The sequence below is a fragment of the Furipterus horrens genome, unplaced genomic scaffold (genome assembly GCF_987537825.1).
Source record: "Furipterus horrens unplaced genomic scaffold, mFurHor1.1.pri manual_scaffold_5, whole genome shotgun sequence".
Lineage (NCBI taxonomy): Eukaryota > Metazoa > Chordata > Mammalia > Chiroptera > Furipteridae > Furipterus > Furipterus horrens.
Window position 1 is genome coordinate 97,386,202 of NW_028327175.1, and position 18,016 is coordinate 97,404,217.

The window sequence follows — 18,016 nt, forward strand, 5'->3', positions numbered from 1 at the left end:
ATTTAGAAATGAAGGAAGAGTGCAAGAAAGCAATAAAATATGTCCAAAAATGAAAACACTGTTCTATTTATAAATCAAATCATAATTCCAAATGTGTATGCAAGACTTTTTACTCATTTCAGAGTCAGGTTCTAATTTAAATATAATTAAAATAATATTTTGCCCACAAATATATCTACTTAATAATTCAAGTACCTAGTATTTACTGAATTAGAAGGCTCTTTTCTAGATATGTGAATAAAATATGATTATTCTGCAAATAAGGTCCCATTAATTAGTGCCTCAATTCCCATTTTTGTGGTTGATTCCTTTAGATTTTCTGCATAGACAAACATGTCATCTGTGAACAAACAGTTTTCTTTCTTTCTTCCCAGTCTGTACGTATTTTATTTCCTTTTCTTGCCTTACTGCATTAGCTAAGACTTCCAGTATGAAGTTGAAAGGAGTGGTGAGAGGAGATAGCCTTGCCTTGTTCCTGAACTTAGGGGGAAAGATTCTATTTTCTCACCCTTGACTACAATGTTAGCTGTATTTTTTGGTAGATTTTTAAAAATCACGTCAAGGAAGTTCTCCTCTATTCTTAGTCTACTAAGAGTCCCTTTCCCCTTTTTTTAAAGTAAAACCAAAGAAAGGAGTCAACTGATAATCTGCTAAATACTGGTTTCTAAAAGCATTGGTATACATACCATAATCTTCCATGGGTTCAGTTTTCACATGGATGGAGCCACAACTGAAATAAGAAGGAAACCCTGGTCAAGACAGGCAGAGTGAGAACTGAGCACAGGTATTTGGACAGGGTGAATTCAAATTCCCAAGATCTCCATGCTGTCAAATCCCCCTTCCTACAACAAACTGAAAGCAAAATTGCCATGATTTTAACAGTTCTTAATAATCTGTTACAAAGTTAAAGTTGTCAACTGAATATAGCCTTATAATTCCAACCATCTTTTTCAATAAAGAATATACAGCTGACCCTTGGACACTTGGGTGTTAGGGGAACTGACCTACCACACAGTCAAAAATCTGAATATAATTTACGTCGGCCCTCCACATATGTATATTCCCAGCTGCAGACTGAAAATACAGGTGGCCCTTGAACAACATGGGTCTGAACTGTGCTGGTCCACTACTTGTACAAGAGGATCTGTGTGGTTCAAACCCATTTTATTCAAGGGACTGCTGTATAACAAAGTAAGGAAGACTTTCCAGTCTAAAAAGTAACACTTTGAGGCTAGATGTGGATTTTATTTTTTATTTATCCCTTACCTTTCACTTGGCAATGGCCTTGATCTCTCAGCATCTGTTACCACCCCAGGTCCACCTGTGCAGGAGTAAAAAGAGACACACTAGCCCCTTTCAATGTCTTGAAATATGACAACATTCAAAGGCATATTAAGTGAAAGCAAATAAAGAGAGAACAGAACTCCCTTCTCTAAGTCATTATGGAACAGCAGTGGGGAGAGACCAACTCAAACCTGATCCCCTGCTCTGGGGCCATTTATGTGGGCAGAATGGGGGCAGAGGAGCAGGCTGGGGCTGGAGCACAGGTGTGTGGATCCCATGTTGCCGCTCACCACCTGGGTGACCTCCAGGAACTTACTAAACCTCCCTGTGCTTCAGTTTCTTCATCTGAAAATGGTGGTTAGGTGAGAATTAATACATGTAAAGTGCTTAGAATAAATAGTGCCTGGCACACTGTAAACACTAAATAGGTGCCAGCTGCTATTATTATTATTCTATAATGAAAACACAAATCATCTGGCACAACAATCACCTGGTCACCTGCCACCCTCACCTTCAAGTCCCTCCTTTAATGTGAACTAGAGGATACCAGGAGCTTACAATTGTTCCAGGAACAAACTCTGCTCTGAGTAGTCCATGCTCAGAAGAACTGAAGCATGTCATGCTGCCCTCTGTAACCTATGGTGTCCCTTGTGAACTATGTGTACCCATCCTACACCCCCTAGGCCATCTCTACCTACACAGTCTCAATATGACACCCTCATTAGATCTCTAAACACTTCTGGTAAATTATTATTATTACTATTATTAAAGTATATTTTATTAATTATGTTGTTACAGTATTCCCAATTTTTTTCCCCTTTGCTCCCCTCTGCCCAGTACTCCTCTTCCACCAGCAATCCCACCCCTCTTAGTTCATGTCCGTGGGTCGTGCATAAAAGTTCTTTGGCTTCACCCTTTATTATTCTTAACTTCCCCCTGTCTACTTTGTACCAACCAATTATGCTTCTTAATCCCTGCACCATTTCCCCATTTCTCCCCTTCCCCCTCCCAGCTGATAATCCTCCAAATGATCCCTATACCTATGATTCTGTTCCTATTCTGGTTTGCTTAGTTGCATTTTGTTTTTATTTTTTAGATTCTATTGTTGATAGTTGTGAGTTTGTTGTCATTTTAATGTTCCTAGTTTTGATCTTCTTTTTCTTAAATAAGTCCCTTTAAGATTTCACATAATAATTGCTTGGTGATAATGAACTCTTTTAGCTTTACCTTGTCTAGGAAGCACTCTATCTGCCCTTCCATTCTAAATAACTTTGCTGGATAGAGTAATCTTGGCTGTAGGTCCTTGCTTTTCATCACCTTGAATACTTCTTGCCAGTCCTCTTGCTTGCAAAGTTTCTTTTGAGAAATCAGCTGAGAGTCTTATAGGCACCCCTTTGTAGGTAACTCTCTGCTTTTCTCTTGCTGTTTTTAAGATTCTCTCTTCATCTTGAACCTTTGGCATTTTAATGATGATGTGTCTTGGTGTGGTCCTCTTTGGGTCTAGCTTGTTTGTGATTGTGCTTCCATGACTTGAATGTCTATTTCCTTCACCAAATTTGGGAAGTTTTCTTTCATTATTTTTTCACATAAGCTTTCAATTTCTTGCTCTTCCTCTTCTCCTTCTGGCACCCCTATGATTCGGATGTTGGCACGTTTAAAGTTGTCCCAGAGGTTCCTAAGCCTCTCCTCATTTTTTTCAATTCTTGTTTCCTCATTCTGTACTGGTTGACTGTTTTTTTCTTCCTTATATTCCAAGCCATTGATTTGAACCCCAGCTTCCTTCCCTTCACCATTTGTTTTGTGTGGATTTCCCCCCGTTTCACTTAGTATAGCCTTCACTTCTTCCTTTATGCATTTGTCATACTCAAGTGTATCTGTCAAGCCTGTGAGCACTGTTATCACCAGTGTTTTGAATTCTACATCTGCTAGGTTGTCTATCTCCTCATCTGTTAGGTCAGCTATCTCCTCATTGCTTAGTTCTCCCACTGGAACCTTGATCTGTTCCCCCTTTTGGGCCATACTTCTCTGTCTCCTCATCTTGACAGGCTCTTGTGTGTGTTTGCCTCTGTGTTTTAGGTAGAGCTGTTGCTCCTGTGACATTATAAGAGGTGGAGCCTTAGGTATTCATCAGTATAGGATGACTTGTTTCACCAGGTAGTGGCACTGTCTGGCTGAGTACTTCTTCTTTATATCTTTGTTTGTTGGACTTCCACGCAGCTTGATTTTCTGGAACTTCTGGTTGTCTTTAGTTTTGAGGTAGTTGTATTCCTTCTTAGTTGTGGAGGGAGACCCAGCATGTCTGTCTAGGCCTCCATTTTGGCCAGAAGTCTATTATTATTATTTTTGTCTCTTCATAATTATAGGTTCAGGAGATTATAAAGATTCCCTGGTTCCTAACTGTGTCCTCAAACGCCCTCCACATAGCTTTCTGCCTGATCACGTTGCATGTGCTTCCTGGAAGAACCAGCATGTTGACACCCTGCTTATCTGGAGAGCCCGCTCCTCTAGGAAGTCCTTCCAATCACACAATTCTAACCCCTTTGCAGGGGCTTTTGGGGAGTTCCTCCAGCAATTCTGAGAGTGCAGGCCATACCTGGGTCCCTGCTGGACAGTGTCACTCCTCCTAGACTATGACTATCAGAAGCATGGGAACAGTCCCACATCCTAATCCCACTCCTGAACCCCAACAATGCCTGGCCTATGGTGGTGGTCAAAGACCAGGGGGTGACCCCAGAATGCTCATACCCCTGAGCATAAGCACAAGGTAGGACTACTGCTGTCTGTGGTCTGGATGCAGAAACTTGCTGGCAGCGAGCTGGGAGGAGGGTAGTGTCTCAGCTTTCTAGGCGGGGTGTGTCTTTCCCTGAGCTGTGCACCTTATAAACACATGACCATCTACCTGGAATGTCCAAGGTTGCCTCCTCAAAGACGAGAAAGGCAAAGAATAAACAAGCTTTAGAACATGCCGAGCTTGCATTTTAATTAGAAAACCAGAAGTGGTTTAGCAGCCAAGGGCAGTTACTGAGCAGGAGAAGCTGTCACTTACCTAGCTGATCTGCCGGGCCTAGGAAAGGTCTGCAAGAAAACCAACACTATTACCCAATATGAACACACAAGACAGACAGATTAAACATCAGAATAAACAACTTCTAAATGTAACAGAACATAATTAACTAACTGAAATCAAGCCTTCATTTTATCTTTAAACAAACTGTTACAAAGGGATAGAGCCTGTCACCTGTTTATGATGAATGAAATCCCTGCTTTGTTCTCCAAAATCCACTTCAGAGTTGCAAGATCATAGTTCTCCGGGTGCTGAAAGGCAACGCCCTCTGGAAGCCCCTGCACTACCACAGCCGAGTGGTCTCGCTGCATCTTCTCATACGGAACAGGCACCATCGCTGTTGTTCCTAACGCTTTACCTAGAAGAAGAGGCAAGATGACTTTAAACGGTATAAGCATAAAACCCCACCAGTCAGTCATTCGGTGCAGTAAACACAGGTGGTCACACCGGGTTTTGAAGATACATTAGAAATGTAAGGCAGCCTGTTTCTCTGTAGCCCAAGTTCGAAAAATTCTCAACCAAAAAGAAAAAATATATATAATATTTACTTTAAGTCCTCACAAAGAGAAAATAACAGATCTTTTTCTCCATTCTCTTGGCGGTTGTACAATTTGGGGTGCTCACCCTGGCACACCCATGGCTTCAGAGAGCACCCCGTGGTTACTCAGGCTGCTGCCAAAGAGGACAGAGCATCCATTCAAAGCTTTATTGTCCCTATGTCACACCAAACAAGTCAGGCCAACTTGCCTGTGGAAAAGTTATGAAGTCAACATGGCCTCATGTCACCATCTGGAGCCATGTGTCTTTCTATACAGGCCGGCCAGCCCAGAGGTGGTGGAGCTCCATTTGCACAGAGAAGTGTAGCCTGAGGTCCCAAAATCCCTGTGCTGGGGTCTCCAAAATTGAATGCTCACAGAGGGACCTGCAGGTCACATAAATGTGTGCAGCTGTTTAGGAATGAAAAACAAGGCCCTAAGATGCCAAGGTGCATATATCACAATTAAGTGTAACACCTGTAGAGTTATTTTGGTTATCTAGCTTTTTATAACATTGTGTAGGTAATTTTTTTAAAGATTTTATTTATTTCCTAGAGAGAGGGGTAAGGAGGGAGAAACAGAGGGAGAGAAACACTGATATACAAGAGAAACATTGATCAGTTGCCCCTCACACGCCTCCAACTGGGGACCTGGCCCGCAACCCAGGCATGTGCCCTGACAGGGAATCCAACCGGTGACCTTTTGGTTCACAGGCTGGTGCTCAATCCACTGAGCCACAACGGCCAGGGTTGTGTAGGTATTTAAAAAAAAAATCCCTGTCTTAATGCCTGAGGAAAGATGTGGGTAGGTGGAGAGACAGGTGAGGGTGAGGCTGGTGACTACAGCACCAATAAAAATATTTAAATAACTGGGTTGGCGGAGAACTGGGGGTTCCCTGAAATGGGAGCAAAGATTGAAGTCTGACCAAGCCAGAAGTTTTGATGGATGAGAAGAAACCAAGTTGTCTTCTGTAACAAAACTTGATCTAGTACATTAAGAACTGGCTCTTCACTTGATGAGAATGTGGATTTTCAAATGTTAGAAACCTAAATAGTCACATCAATAAGACAATTTAACACTGTGCTCTCTGTAGTGAAACTATTCAGAGAATTAATGCTTCAAGTGCACTTTACCATAACAAAAGCAGAAATAGTCCTCGACTGCTTTTCTGAGTATTTCTGTTTCTCCTGAGTGGAGCTGCGTCCTGTTCACTGGGTGCGGGGCTTTCACCTCAGGCAGGCCATCTGCAACGCCTGTGAATGAGTCATCGGCACAAAGTCAGTTTCCAGGCATTTGTACCACACACGTCCTTAACCTCTATGCATCTGGTATATGGAAAAGAAAAAGGAAAGAAGAGTAATAAATATAAAACAAGACCTTTGTTTATTTAAATATAAACAACGAGCTTTTTATCATGAACAGGATACTATAACATGGTGATCATCTCTGAAATGAATCTATTGATAAAAAACCGTTAAGTCATTCAACACACAAGGAAATATTTGTAGTTCAAAGGAAATTATTATTTTTGTATGTTTTATTGATTATGCTGTTACAGTAGTCCTAATTTCTTTTCCATTGCTCCCCTCCACCCAGCATCCCCCTCCCTCCAGCAGTCCCACTCCTCTTAGTTCATGTCCATGGGTCGTGCCTATAAGTTCTTTGACTTCACCCTTTCCTGTACTATTCTTAACTTCCCCCTGCCTATTGTGCACCCTCCTACTATGCTTCTTAATCCCTGAACCATTTCCCTCCTTCTTCCCCCTTCCCACTCCCAGCTGACACCCCTCCTAGAATAGGCAATGGGATGGTTTATGAAGGTCTTCACCTGCACAGAGCCAGTATGCAAAGCCTGGAGGGGTGGTTTTATTCAAATGTCCAAATTCCAGAAAAAGAAAAAACTTACAAGGCATACATGGAAACAGGGGAACAGACCCAATCAAAGGAACAAAATAAAAATCCAGAAACAATCCTAGAGAAATGCAGATCTATGGACTGCCTGACAGAAAATTTAAAATAATTGCCATAATGTCATAATGCAAAGTGCTCAGTGAGCTGAAAGAGAATACAGGTAGACAACTAAATGATACATGAACAAAATGAGAATCCTGACAGAAACAGAAACTATAAAAAGAACTGAACAGAAATCATGGAGCTGAAAAATACTATAACTGAACTGAAAAATTAATTAGAGGTGTTTAATAGCCTACTTTATTAGGCAGAAGAAAGAAAAAACAGACTCAAAACAAGTCATTTTAGAGGAGCAAAAAGGAAAAATAAAAGCAAAGGAAGCATAAAGGACTTATGGGACACCATGCCATCTACAAGACTCACTTCAGATTTAGGAACATATATAGGCTGAACATGAAAGGATGGGAAAAAACAGTCCATGCAAGTGATATCTAAAAGAGATGCAAAAGGTAATGGTAATGGAAATGGTAGCCAGGAATGGCTATTCTATATCAGTCAATATAGACTTTAAATCAAAAACTTAAAAGAGACAAAGAAGGACTTTATATGATGTTAAAGGGTCAATTCACCAGGAAGCTAGAAAAATTGTAAATATTTATGAACCAGACATCAGAGTTCCTAAATATATGAAGCAGAAATGAAGGGAGAAATAGAGAGCAACACAATAATGTATGAGACTTCACAACCCCCACTTTCAATAACGGAGAGGACAATCAGACAAAAAAATAAAAAAAATAATAGTAGAGGAATTAAACAAAATCATAAACAATTGTACATAACCGACATTATGAACACCCAACAATAGTAGAATGTGCATTATTCTCAAGTGCACATAGACCATCCTCTAGGATAGACCAAATTTACACCACAAACCAAGTATTAACAAATTCAAGAAGATCAAAGTCACACAAAGTATCTTTTTAAAAATCACAATAGAATGAAACTAGAAATCAATAGCACAAAGAAAACTGGAAAACCTACAGATAAGTGTAAATTAAACAATGAATCAAAGAAGACACAATGGAAATCAGAAAATATCTTGTGACAAATGAAAATGAAAACACAACACACCAAAACTTATGGGTTATAGCAAAAGCAATGCTAAGAGGAAACGTTATAGATAAAAATTAGAAAATAAAAAAAAGATCTCAAATCAACAAGCTAACTTTTACATCTCAAAAACTAGAAAAAAGCCCTGGCTGGGCAGCTTAGTTGGTTAGAGCATTGTCTCTATATGCCAAGGTTGTGGTTCGATCTCCAGTCAGGGTACATACAAGAAGCAACCAATGAATACATCAATAAATGAAACAAAATTGATGTTTCTCTCTCTCTCTCTCTCATATCAATAAATAAAATAAAATAAAATAACTAGACAAGAAGAACAAACTAGACCCAAAAGATCGGAATGAAGGATAAAATAAAGACTAGAGCAGAGAGAAATGAAATAGAGACTAGAAAAACAATTAAAAATCAATGAAACTGAAAGTCAGGTTTTTTAAAAGGTAAAAAATTTGACAACCCCTTAGCTAGATAAAAAGAGAGAGAAAATTCAAATAACTAAAATCAGAAAGGAAAGAAAGGACATTACAACCAATGCCTCAGAAATAAAAAGGATTCTAAGAGCCTATTATGAGTGATAGTATACCAACAAATTGGATAACCTAGAAAAATATGGATAAATTCCTAGAAACACTCAACTACCAACACTGAATTATGAAGAAATATAAAATCTGAACAGACCAATAATGAGTAAAGGGATTGAATCAATAATGAAAAACCTTCGAACAATAAAAAGCTGAAGACCCGTGGATCACTAGAGAATTCTATCAAATATTTAAATAATTAACACTAATTTCCTGAAATTCCCACATAATATAGCTGGAGATTTTAATAATCTATTGTCAGTAATTGATAAATATAAGTAGGCAAAATCAAAATGATATAGATAACTTGTGTAACATTATTTAACAACCTGACCTACTTGGTCTATTAAATGCAGACTCTTTTCAAGTGCATATGGAATAGTCACCAACATAAATGATGTGCTAAGCCATTAATTAGGCCTTGATAAAATAAAAAAGATTAAAATCATATTGAATATATTTTTGGAGCACCATCAAATTTAACTGGATGTAAATAATCAAAATATCCCGAAATATTAAGAAATTAAGGAACATGCTCTTAAGTAACTATGGGTTGAAAAAAATTACTAGAGATATTAGAAAATATTTTGAACTAAATGATAATAAAAGCACAACATTCAAAGTCTTTGGAATATAGCTGAAGCAGAACCTAAAGGGAAAATTATAACTTTAAATTAATATTTTTAAAAATAGTCAATGACCTAAGTTACCAAATGAAAAAGCTAGAAGAGAAAAGCAAATAAATCCAAAGAAATTATAAGTATGGAAATAATAAAGATAAAGCAAAAAAAATTGACAAAGAAAACAGACAAACAATAGAGAAAATCACAAAGGTGAAAGTTGGCTCATTGGAAAGATAAGTAAAACAGATAAATTTATTGCAAGATTTATAAAAAAAAATACAAAAATTATCAATATCAGAAACTAGACACATCAATAGAGATTAAAATTATAAAGCAAATATTATAAATCATTTAATGCCAACAATTTGACAACTTAGACAAAATAAATAAATTAAAAATAAAGTTTACTGAAATGAGTACAAAAGGAAATAGAAAACATGAATAGCCCTATATCTGAAAAACTGGCATGCAGTTGTGAAACTTTAAAAGAAACTCTGTAATTAAATTTCAACAATTAGAAATCCAATTGCCAGCTGACATTAATGAACTGAGAATACCCTTCTTGTTCACCAATCACATACTCACCATAGTTACTAATTCATTTTTCAGTCTATCTTCTTGATAGTAGAGACTCTAAATTTTGGTTTTAGAAGTCAGTCTGAATCAACCAATCTCATTTATTTATGAGAAAGTCTCCTGTGAGTAGGAAGGGAGCTGGTGGACATGTCCCATCTCAGCCTGTTCCTTAAAGTCGAGTGGGAGTCAAGGTCTCTTCCCCAGGCCAAGCCCCTTGGGAACATGTCCTGCCTTTCTGGTTTCTGAGAGATGGCTCCCAAGGAGCTTGTTCTCTCTCTTTCTCTCACTGTGTATCTCTAACGTCCCTTCCAATTTTAGTCCTGTTCTGTGTTCCCCTCTATCTCTCCCAGCTGCTCCGGTCAGGAAATGCTGTGCTGAGGGGCCCCTTTAGTCTGACCAAAGGCGATGCTGTGTGGGTCTCATAACAGGACCCAGGCTTTGTCCTCGAAAAGAAATTATATATACATAATTTTAATTAAAAACAAATGTGTATCTCATATCAAGATTACATATATATACACACACAAAGACATCAAGATCACACACACATATACATATCCTCTGCCAATCCCTGAAGACATCTACGTATCTATATATCTACAGCTGTCTCTATATCTACCCTTTGATTAAGCTTTCTTTTGTTTTTTCCTTTCTTGATTCCAGGAGATATAAAATTGCTAACTGAATGCTTGGTAGATGATCTACAGTGGTACAGATAATCACTACACAAAACGTAGGTTTTAACACCTTAGAACAGCAATTTTCAATTGGTCTGCCATAGGAATTTTAAAAACATGCCACATCTGACTGTTTAGTCAGGGGCACTGACCTCTTTTCTCTTAGATTGTCAAGTTAAAAAATGACAACAGCCAACACAACAATAGCTGTTTAGCGTGAATGAATCAAAATTATACTATTTTTTGGTCAGATTGGCAAAAAAAATTTTTTTTGGTGTGCTGCAGAATTTTAGTAATTAGTTTATTTGTGCCATGAGATGAAAAAGGTTGAAAATCACTGCCTTAGAGTATAATTTCCCTAGAATAATAATACCTACTAAGCCCTGGTGGAGTTTTACCCTTTCCTTTAGGAAGGAGCAAAATAAAGAGTATTTTTAAAATGTGGGTTTATTTTAGAAACCAAAGACAACTTACTTTATCTGCTTCAAATTCAGTCTACAAAACCTGGGTCCCACTGAGAACCCACTACAAAACACAATGACGTTCCCTGGGCCCACCAGTGTTCAGCAGCGATTCACTGGGATGCCAAGTCAAAGGAGATGTGTCAGAACCATTTTTAGAATAATGCTTATGACATCTTAGAAGAAAACATTACATAAGACTTGCCTGCAAATACTTTAAGACTTATGAATACAAAGGATAAAACTGTGAACACCTACAGTATTTTGCAAAATCCTTTTGCAAATCCATCCTGGCATTGACAAAAGCTCGTCCTTTCTCAGTTCCAACGACAAACACGTCTGCTTCGTACATTGCGATGCAGGCCACTTCTGCCTTGGACTTGGCCAGTTCTTTGCACTGAAATTACAAAGAATAAAGTGTTATATTCAAGGGCAGATGCAGATTTTGTAGTGCCTAAGAGGTCTGCTTTAAGAAAATACAGTTTTAGGTACAAAATGAATACTTATTTAGCATGAGAAAAATCACCAAGAAAAGAACAAATTTATCAAGCAAATACCATAAACATCATTAAACCCAGAGAAGAATATATTTTTATTAACCACTGTGATATTGCGATTTACAATAAAAAAATATATATTTGGTCTTTGTCCACTTGTTCCTGGCACACAGCTTCTAAAACTCTTCAAAGTGAAGAGAGGGATAAAGGTGAGGTCTGTGAGCCGCTTTAGAAAATTAATCAAACCTGAGGAAGGGGGTCGTGGGAACCTCCACTTATGACAGATCAGATATGACAGATCCAAAGCACAGGTGACAACCTTGATTGCGACTGGCATCTGAAGGTGGGTCGGTCTTGTGGGACTGAGCTGGCAGCCTCTGAGACTGAATGTTGTCTCTGGGTATATAGTGACAGAACTGAGTTGATGGGCAGGTCACCAGCTGGGGCAGGACCGTACAATGGAATTGGGTGCAGAATCTATTGTCCTACACTTTAGGCTATAGACTCTTAGATTGCCTTTTCTTCTGACAATAATTTTTAAAATATCATTTTAATAATTTAATATTTCCTTCAACATAGTTGATTACATTTTTATTATTGATGGTAGGGATGCATAAAACATGAAAACTCATACAGACATACTTGCAGGTTTATAGCCTACAGACAAGCATTCTGATTCATTCTACTTTGTGTGGTTCTTTTCAAAAAGAATGCTACATTACTGGGTATATTCCTGACCACAGAGAACTTCAGTTTCAAAAAGGCATCAGTGAAACACAAATCCTGTTTGCAATTTTACCTGTTTAATGAGTAGAGGAATTTCCTCCAGACCAGCTTCTGGCTCTGTACATTTAAAATCTTGTTTCATCTCTACTATCCATATATGTTCACACCACAATATGACCTCAGGCTTTGTCCCTTGATGTCATGTCACTGGATGAGTGGACACAGTGGACTATAGGAATATTCCTGGAAACTATTCCTACACTGACATAGGTTACCCAGACATAAAAATAACAGCAAGCCACATAATACCACTAAACTAAAACTAAATGTATCCCAGTCCAACTTCCCCTTATCAAGACCCCAAAGATGTCATGTCTACTCCAACATCACCTGACACAGTGGATAGGGTCAGCAGAATAATGGCCCTGCAAAGATGTCCACATCCTCATCCCCAGAGCCTGTGAACAGGTTACCTTACACAGCAGATGTGATTGTATTAAGGATCTTGAGATGGGAAGATAATTTTGGATTATCCAGAGTGAACCAGCGTAATCACGAGGGTCCTGACAAGGAAAAGGGGGAAGCTGGAGGAGATGCGACAATGGAATCAAAGAGAGCAGAGTGGTGCCCTGGCTGGAAGGGCCACAAGACAAGGGAAACGGGTGGCTTCTGGGAGCTGGTAAAGGCCAGGCACAGATTCTGTTTGGAGCCTCCAGAAGGAATGCAGCTCTGTTGACACCTTGATTATGGCCCTGAAAAGCCCATTTTCTGCCTTCTGACCTGCAGAACTATCAGATAATATATGTGTGTTGTTTAAAGCTACGAAGTTGGTGTAAGTTTTTATAGCAGCCACAGGATACTAGTACAGGGGCCGTGGCAGAGAGAAAATCAGAGTAGAAGGAGACAGCAACCTTCACTGATGTGGTTAAAATACCTTATTCTAGCAAGTTTTACAAAAACATATTGCTAGGACTCTGCCAAGCCCATGGAAGGGCCAGTGCAAGTGGGGAGCCCAGAGCTCAGGCTCCATTAGCTTCATGGAAAATCTGTTTACATCAAAGGAGCCAAGGATTCAGTGGTTAATCTAACATACAGGCTCTGGTATTAGGTGAAGTTACCAATTGTTAGCCTGACTTTGGTCATCGTCAATAAAAAAGATCTTTTGAAAAGCATTTTTTCTCATTGTGAAAAACACATATTATAAAATTTTATCAATAGCAAATACAGAAAAGTACACAGAAAAAGAAATCCCCTGTAATCCTATTACCCAGAATTAACCACTACTAACATTTTGAAATATGCACACATACATGTATAATTTTTTAAAACAAAATTAGAATCACACTACTGTATATAGGTTGGCCTTCTGCTTATTACTTTTGGGCATTTATAATCCTGAAAAGCATGATTTAAAAATAAATATATAATATTCTGTCCTGAATTATCCAGTTAGGCCCAATGTAATCACCATATGCCAGTTTAACCATAATTTAAAAGTTTTTTCCTATTATAAATAATACTATAATAAACATCTAAGAACATAAATATTTCTGTGCACATTTGCTTATTTCCGTGAGATGGAATCAGACAAGTGGAACACCTCAGTCAAAGGGTATAAATCATTTCAAGGTTCCTGAAACATATTACAAACAGTATTTCAGAGGGGCTCACACTCCCACAATCACTGTGGTAGAGGCCATGCCGCCTCACCATTATAGTCACTGAGGATCATTGTTTGTGGGTTGGCCTCAGTGACTTGCTTTCGCAGAACAGGACATGAAGAGGGAAAAAGAGGAACCCAACAATAGAGAAACGTGGTGGCAGATGCTACCTGTACTAGTCAGGGTTCTCCAGAGAAACAATAGAAGATTTTTATATATATAATACGAGGTTTATACAGGGAGCTGGCTCATGCAATTGGCTGAGAAGGCCCATGATCTGCTGTCTGCAAGCTACAGGAAAGCCAGTGGTGTAGGTCAAAGGCCTGAGGGTGAAGAACTGACAGAGTGAATTCTAGTCCAAGTCTGAAGGAAGGAGCGTAGAGGGCAGAAGAAGAACAATGTCTCAGCTCAACAGGCAGGCAGAGAACAAAGTCAACCTGCTTCATTTTTTGTACTAGCTGGGCCCTCCACAGAGTGGATGATGCACGCCCACACTGGGAGGCTATCTGCTTTACCTAGGGCACAAATTGAAATGCTAACTCCTTCCAAAAACACCCTCCCAGACACACACCAAGACATTATTTAACTAGTCAAGTTGACGTATAAAATTAATCACCACACCACCTTGACCAGGCGATCAAGGTGAATGTGACCAGTGATCTGACATGTTGATGTCATGCACCCCGATACAAAGTGATGAAAGGGATAAAAGGTGATGGATGGAGACTTGACTGGGGATGGTAAATACATGACACAGTGTACAAATGACGTGTGGTAGAATTGTGCACCTGAAACCAGGGTTACCCCCAATAAATTCAATAAAAAGGAAAAAAAAAGATACAGTGACTGAATAGATAACAAAATATGACCCTACATATGCTGTCTATAAGAGACTCACTTCAGATCAAAGGACACAAACTGAAAATAAAGGAGATGGAAAAGATGTTTCATGAAAATGGAAACAAAACAAAAAAGCTAGGGTTGCAATATTTATACCAGACAAAATAGACTTTAAAACAAAAGGCTCTAAGAAAAGACAAAGAAGGACCCAGAACTCCACTTCAGGTTATTTAACTGAAGAAACCCAAAACATTATTTATTGAAATAAATAAAAAGTAAAATTTATTCCAAGTTTTTTAAAAAGAAAAACAATTTTATTTACCAACGGATAATCTAGGATAATCTCCCCATCTCAAGAGCCTTCACTTAATCACATCTGTAGAATTCCTTTTGTCAAATCAGGTAACATTCACCAGCTCAGGACGAGGACATGAACAGCTTTGGTGGGGGGCATTATTCTGTTTATCATAGTTTGTTTTCAAAATTTCTCTTTATTTGGTTTTGCAGGTACGTGTGTGTGCACATGCATGTGTATGTGAGAGTTATGTGTGTGTTTGGTATTTGCCAGTTGACCCAATAATATTATTCATAGAAAAATAAAAATAAATAAATATCTACATATATATTTTTCTGGTAAAAACTCCAATCCAGGGTCACACTTTCTATTTGGTGTCCTGTCTCTTTCGCCTCTTTTCGTCTGGAACAGTTTCTTCGCCTTTCATGATATTGATATTTATATAAGTCCAGTCCATGATTTTATAGAATGTCCCTTAATTTGGGTTTATGTGATGTTTCCTCACTAGATTCAGGTTATGCACTTTTGGTGGGAATGCCACAGAAGTGGTTCTGCTCCTTCTAAGTGCTTCAAAGCAGGAGACACATGATGTTAGTCTGTCCCATTTGATCACTTGATTACGGGGCTGTCTGTGGGGTTTCTCCACTTTTACAAAGCTACTGGTTTTCCCTTTTTAATCAGTTAAGTATTTTGCGATCAGATACTTTGAGATTATAGAAATTTAGCATCAAATTTTCACATACCAGGTAAAATTTACATTTGGATGTAAATGGATGCATATAAGCGGATTATTAATTTACCTTCAAATGTAGAGAAAAACTATTCTCAAACAAGGTAACACAGATGTGCCTTCATTAAATTTTCATACCTGCAAAGCTCAAATTTATATCATTATATTCATAATGTATGAAAAACAAAACAATAAGATAAATTTTAAAAAATTATTTGACCAGCCCATTATCCTCTATGAAGAAGGGTATGCTTATATGGACAGGATATAGAACTGAAGTTGAATATTAAAAATGACAGTGAAGTGTTTCACAGTTCTGTTATTTCTACAGTGATCCAACTGTGGAATGTGTAATAGAACCGTAGACCACCTCACCATTGACTCCAGAGCAGACACGAGGAATGTCACCACCATTCTGCTCTCTGAGGATGCCTCATTTTCGATGGGCAGGGCAGACATTACTACTTGTGCCATGATTCCTGTGCAAGAGAAGTAAGAAGAAAGTGAGCAGCAGAAACCCACAGTGTCCTACTAAACACACCTTTAGAGCTGTGAGGGTCCTCCACGTGACCTAGTTCAAACCTTCCTTCAGAGTTGAAGAAATCGACACTTAAAGACATTAAGTGATTAACCCAAGGCCTCTGTATAGAAATGCTAACTTTCATGGAGTGTATTTTTCACTAATTCTAGACATCACTTCCTCATAAAGTAAAATTAGGTGTTAGGCTAGAGAAGCATGTTAACTCCTACTACTTCCTATCTGAGGAAGGGAAGGAAACGAACCTTACTGATCCAGTGATGTTTTGTCAGATTTCAGCATGGCAGGGCCAGATAACCACATTCTGCTTCACATAGACAGAAAAAGGAGATTAAGTGGGTTTGCATACTAAAGATGGGAAGAGAAAATCCCCTTTCCTTTCCTGCTAGGGCTTCTCCTGCATAAAAGCTCACTTCAGATTTCGCCAAACTCTGTATCAAGTTAGCATTAAAATTTTTCTTTGAAGAAGTTTCTCTAACACCATAGAAAGTGTTTTTTTGTTTTTAAATAAAGCATACAAAATTAATCCTTGTCACGCTCCTGCCTTAGGTGGCTTAATCACATTTGTTAGTAAAAGGTACATGAAGCAGGCCAGGCTGGTGACGCAAGCTCATGGAGCATGAGGCATGATGCGCTGGTCCCCACAGGACCAGCTGCCGAGAGAGCCAGGCTGTGTACCTCCCACACCACTAACCAGCTGCGTGACCCCAGTGGGCTGCACCCAGGCTCCTCTTCTACGAAGGAAATGCTAAACAACCACCTTCACCTCTGACCATGTCTGAGCCCCCTCAATTTAAAATCAAGGAAACCACATAATGAGTCCATCCAAATGAAATGTCCAGAATGGGGAAATCTTTGAGCATTTATAATCCTGAAAAACATGATTTTTAAATAAATACATAATAATCTGTCCTGAATGATCCAGTCGAGCCCAATGATGAGCGTTGGCTTAGGGCTGATGGGAGGGGTAGCAACAGGGTTCAGGGTGTCTTTTGGGGGTGATGACAATGTTCCAACACTGACAGTGGTGTTGACTGCACACTCTGAATACAGTAAAAACCATTCGATTGTATACTGTAATAGGTGTGGTATGTAAGTTTTATCCAATTGAAGCTGTTTTAAAAAAACAAATGAAATCAGGTGGGGGAAGGTTGAAGAGGGTATAAGGGGAATAAATGATAATGAAAAAGATGCAATAAAAAATAAACTAACTAAATAAATAAAATGAAATAGAAGACAGGTTGGATGAAGAAAAAGGAAATTAGCATTCAGAGGACACATACTAGGTTCCAGAGCTTTTCTCATAATTCAGTTTAATATTTACACACCGTAAGGGAACAATGATTCCATGCAAACACCAGAATGGGAAGGAAGCCTGTTCAGGGTGTGCAGCTGATTCATGGTGGAGCAGAGAGGTGCCCCGTGATTCCAGTGACCACACATCCTGGGTCAGGAGAGTCCCAGTTCACCCTGCCTTGCAGGTGAAGTTAGTAAGGGCACTCCCTTCACTCTCAAGTGCCTGGAGGATGCACTATAAAATGTTCCCGCATGGGTACTTTGCGAAATGAAAAACATCATTGAGGTCTCTCAATGAAGCAGACCAAAAGGCAAAGTGGGACATCATCTCGAGCTCAAACACTGTTTATCTGCATATTTTATTTACTAAGAAGAAAAAAAGTCAAAATGATGGCCATTTACACTTTCCTTTTAAGAAATAAGTTTTTACAATATTATAAAAACACTTTTAACTGATGTAAACTAGACCCTCATTAGAATCATGTTTCATTTCTTTGATTATTAAAGGTGAAATACCTGGTCATGTCATAAAAATTTAATTAAGGTATAATTTACATATAATAACTTCACCCTTTTTAGTACACAGTTTTATATGTTT

The 18,016-nt window shown here is 38.6% G+C and overlaps 1 protein-coding gene across 1 annotated transcript in view; it reads right to left on the bottom strand.

Annotated features, from left to right (window-relative positions):
• LOC150009127 (general transcription factor II-I repeat domain-containing protein 2B) overlaps window positions 1–18,016 on the bottom strand; it is a 62,518-nt gene that overhangs the window by 38,999 nt on the left and 5,503 nt on the right. The window contains exons 2-8 of the mRNA XM_090276900.1: window positions 15,960–16,063; window positions 11,094–11,232; window positions 6,018–6,137; window positions 4,523–4,706; window positions 4,331–4,359; window positions 1,267–1,321; window positions 687–730 (exon numbers count right to left, since the gene is read on the bottom strand). Coding sequence (XP_090133026.1) covers window positions 687–730; window positions 1,267–1,321; window positions 4,331–4,359; window positions 4,523–4,706; window positions 6,018–6,137; window positions 11,094–11,232; window positions 15,960–16,058 — 670 coding nt within the window. The 5' untranslated portion in view covers window positions 16,059–16,063. The remainder of the gene's footprint in view (window positions 1–686; window positions 731–1,266; window positions 1,322–4,330; window positions 4,360–4,522; window positions 4,707–6,017; window positions 6,138–11,093; window positions 11,233–15,959; window positions 16,064–18,016) is intronic.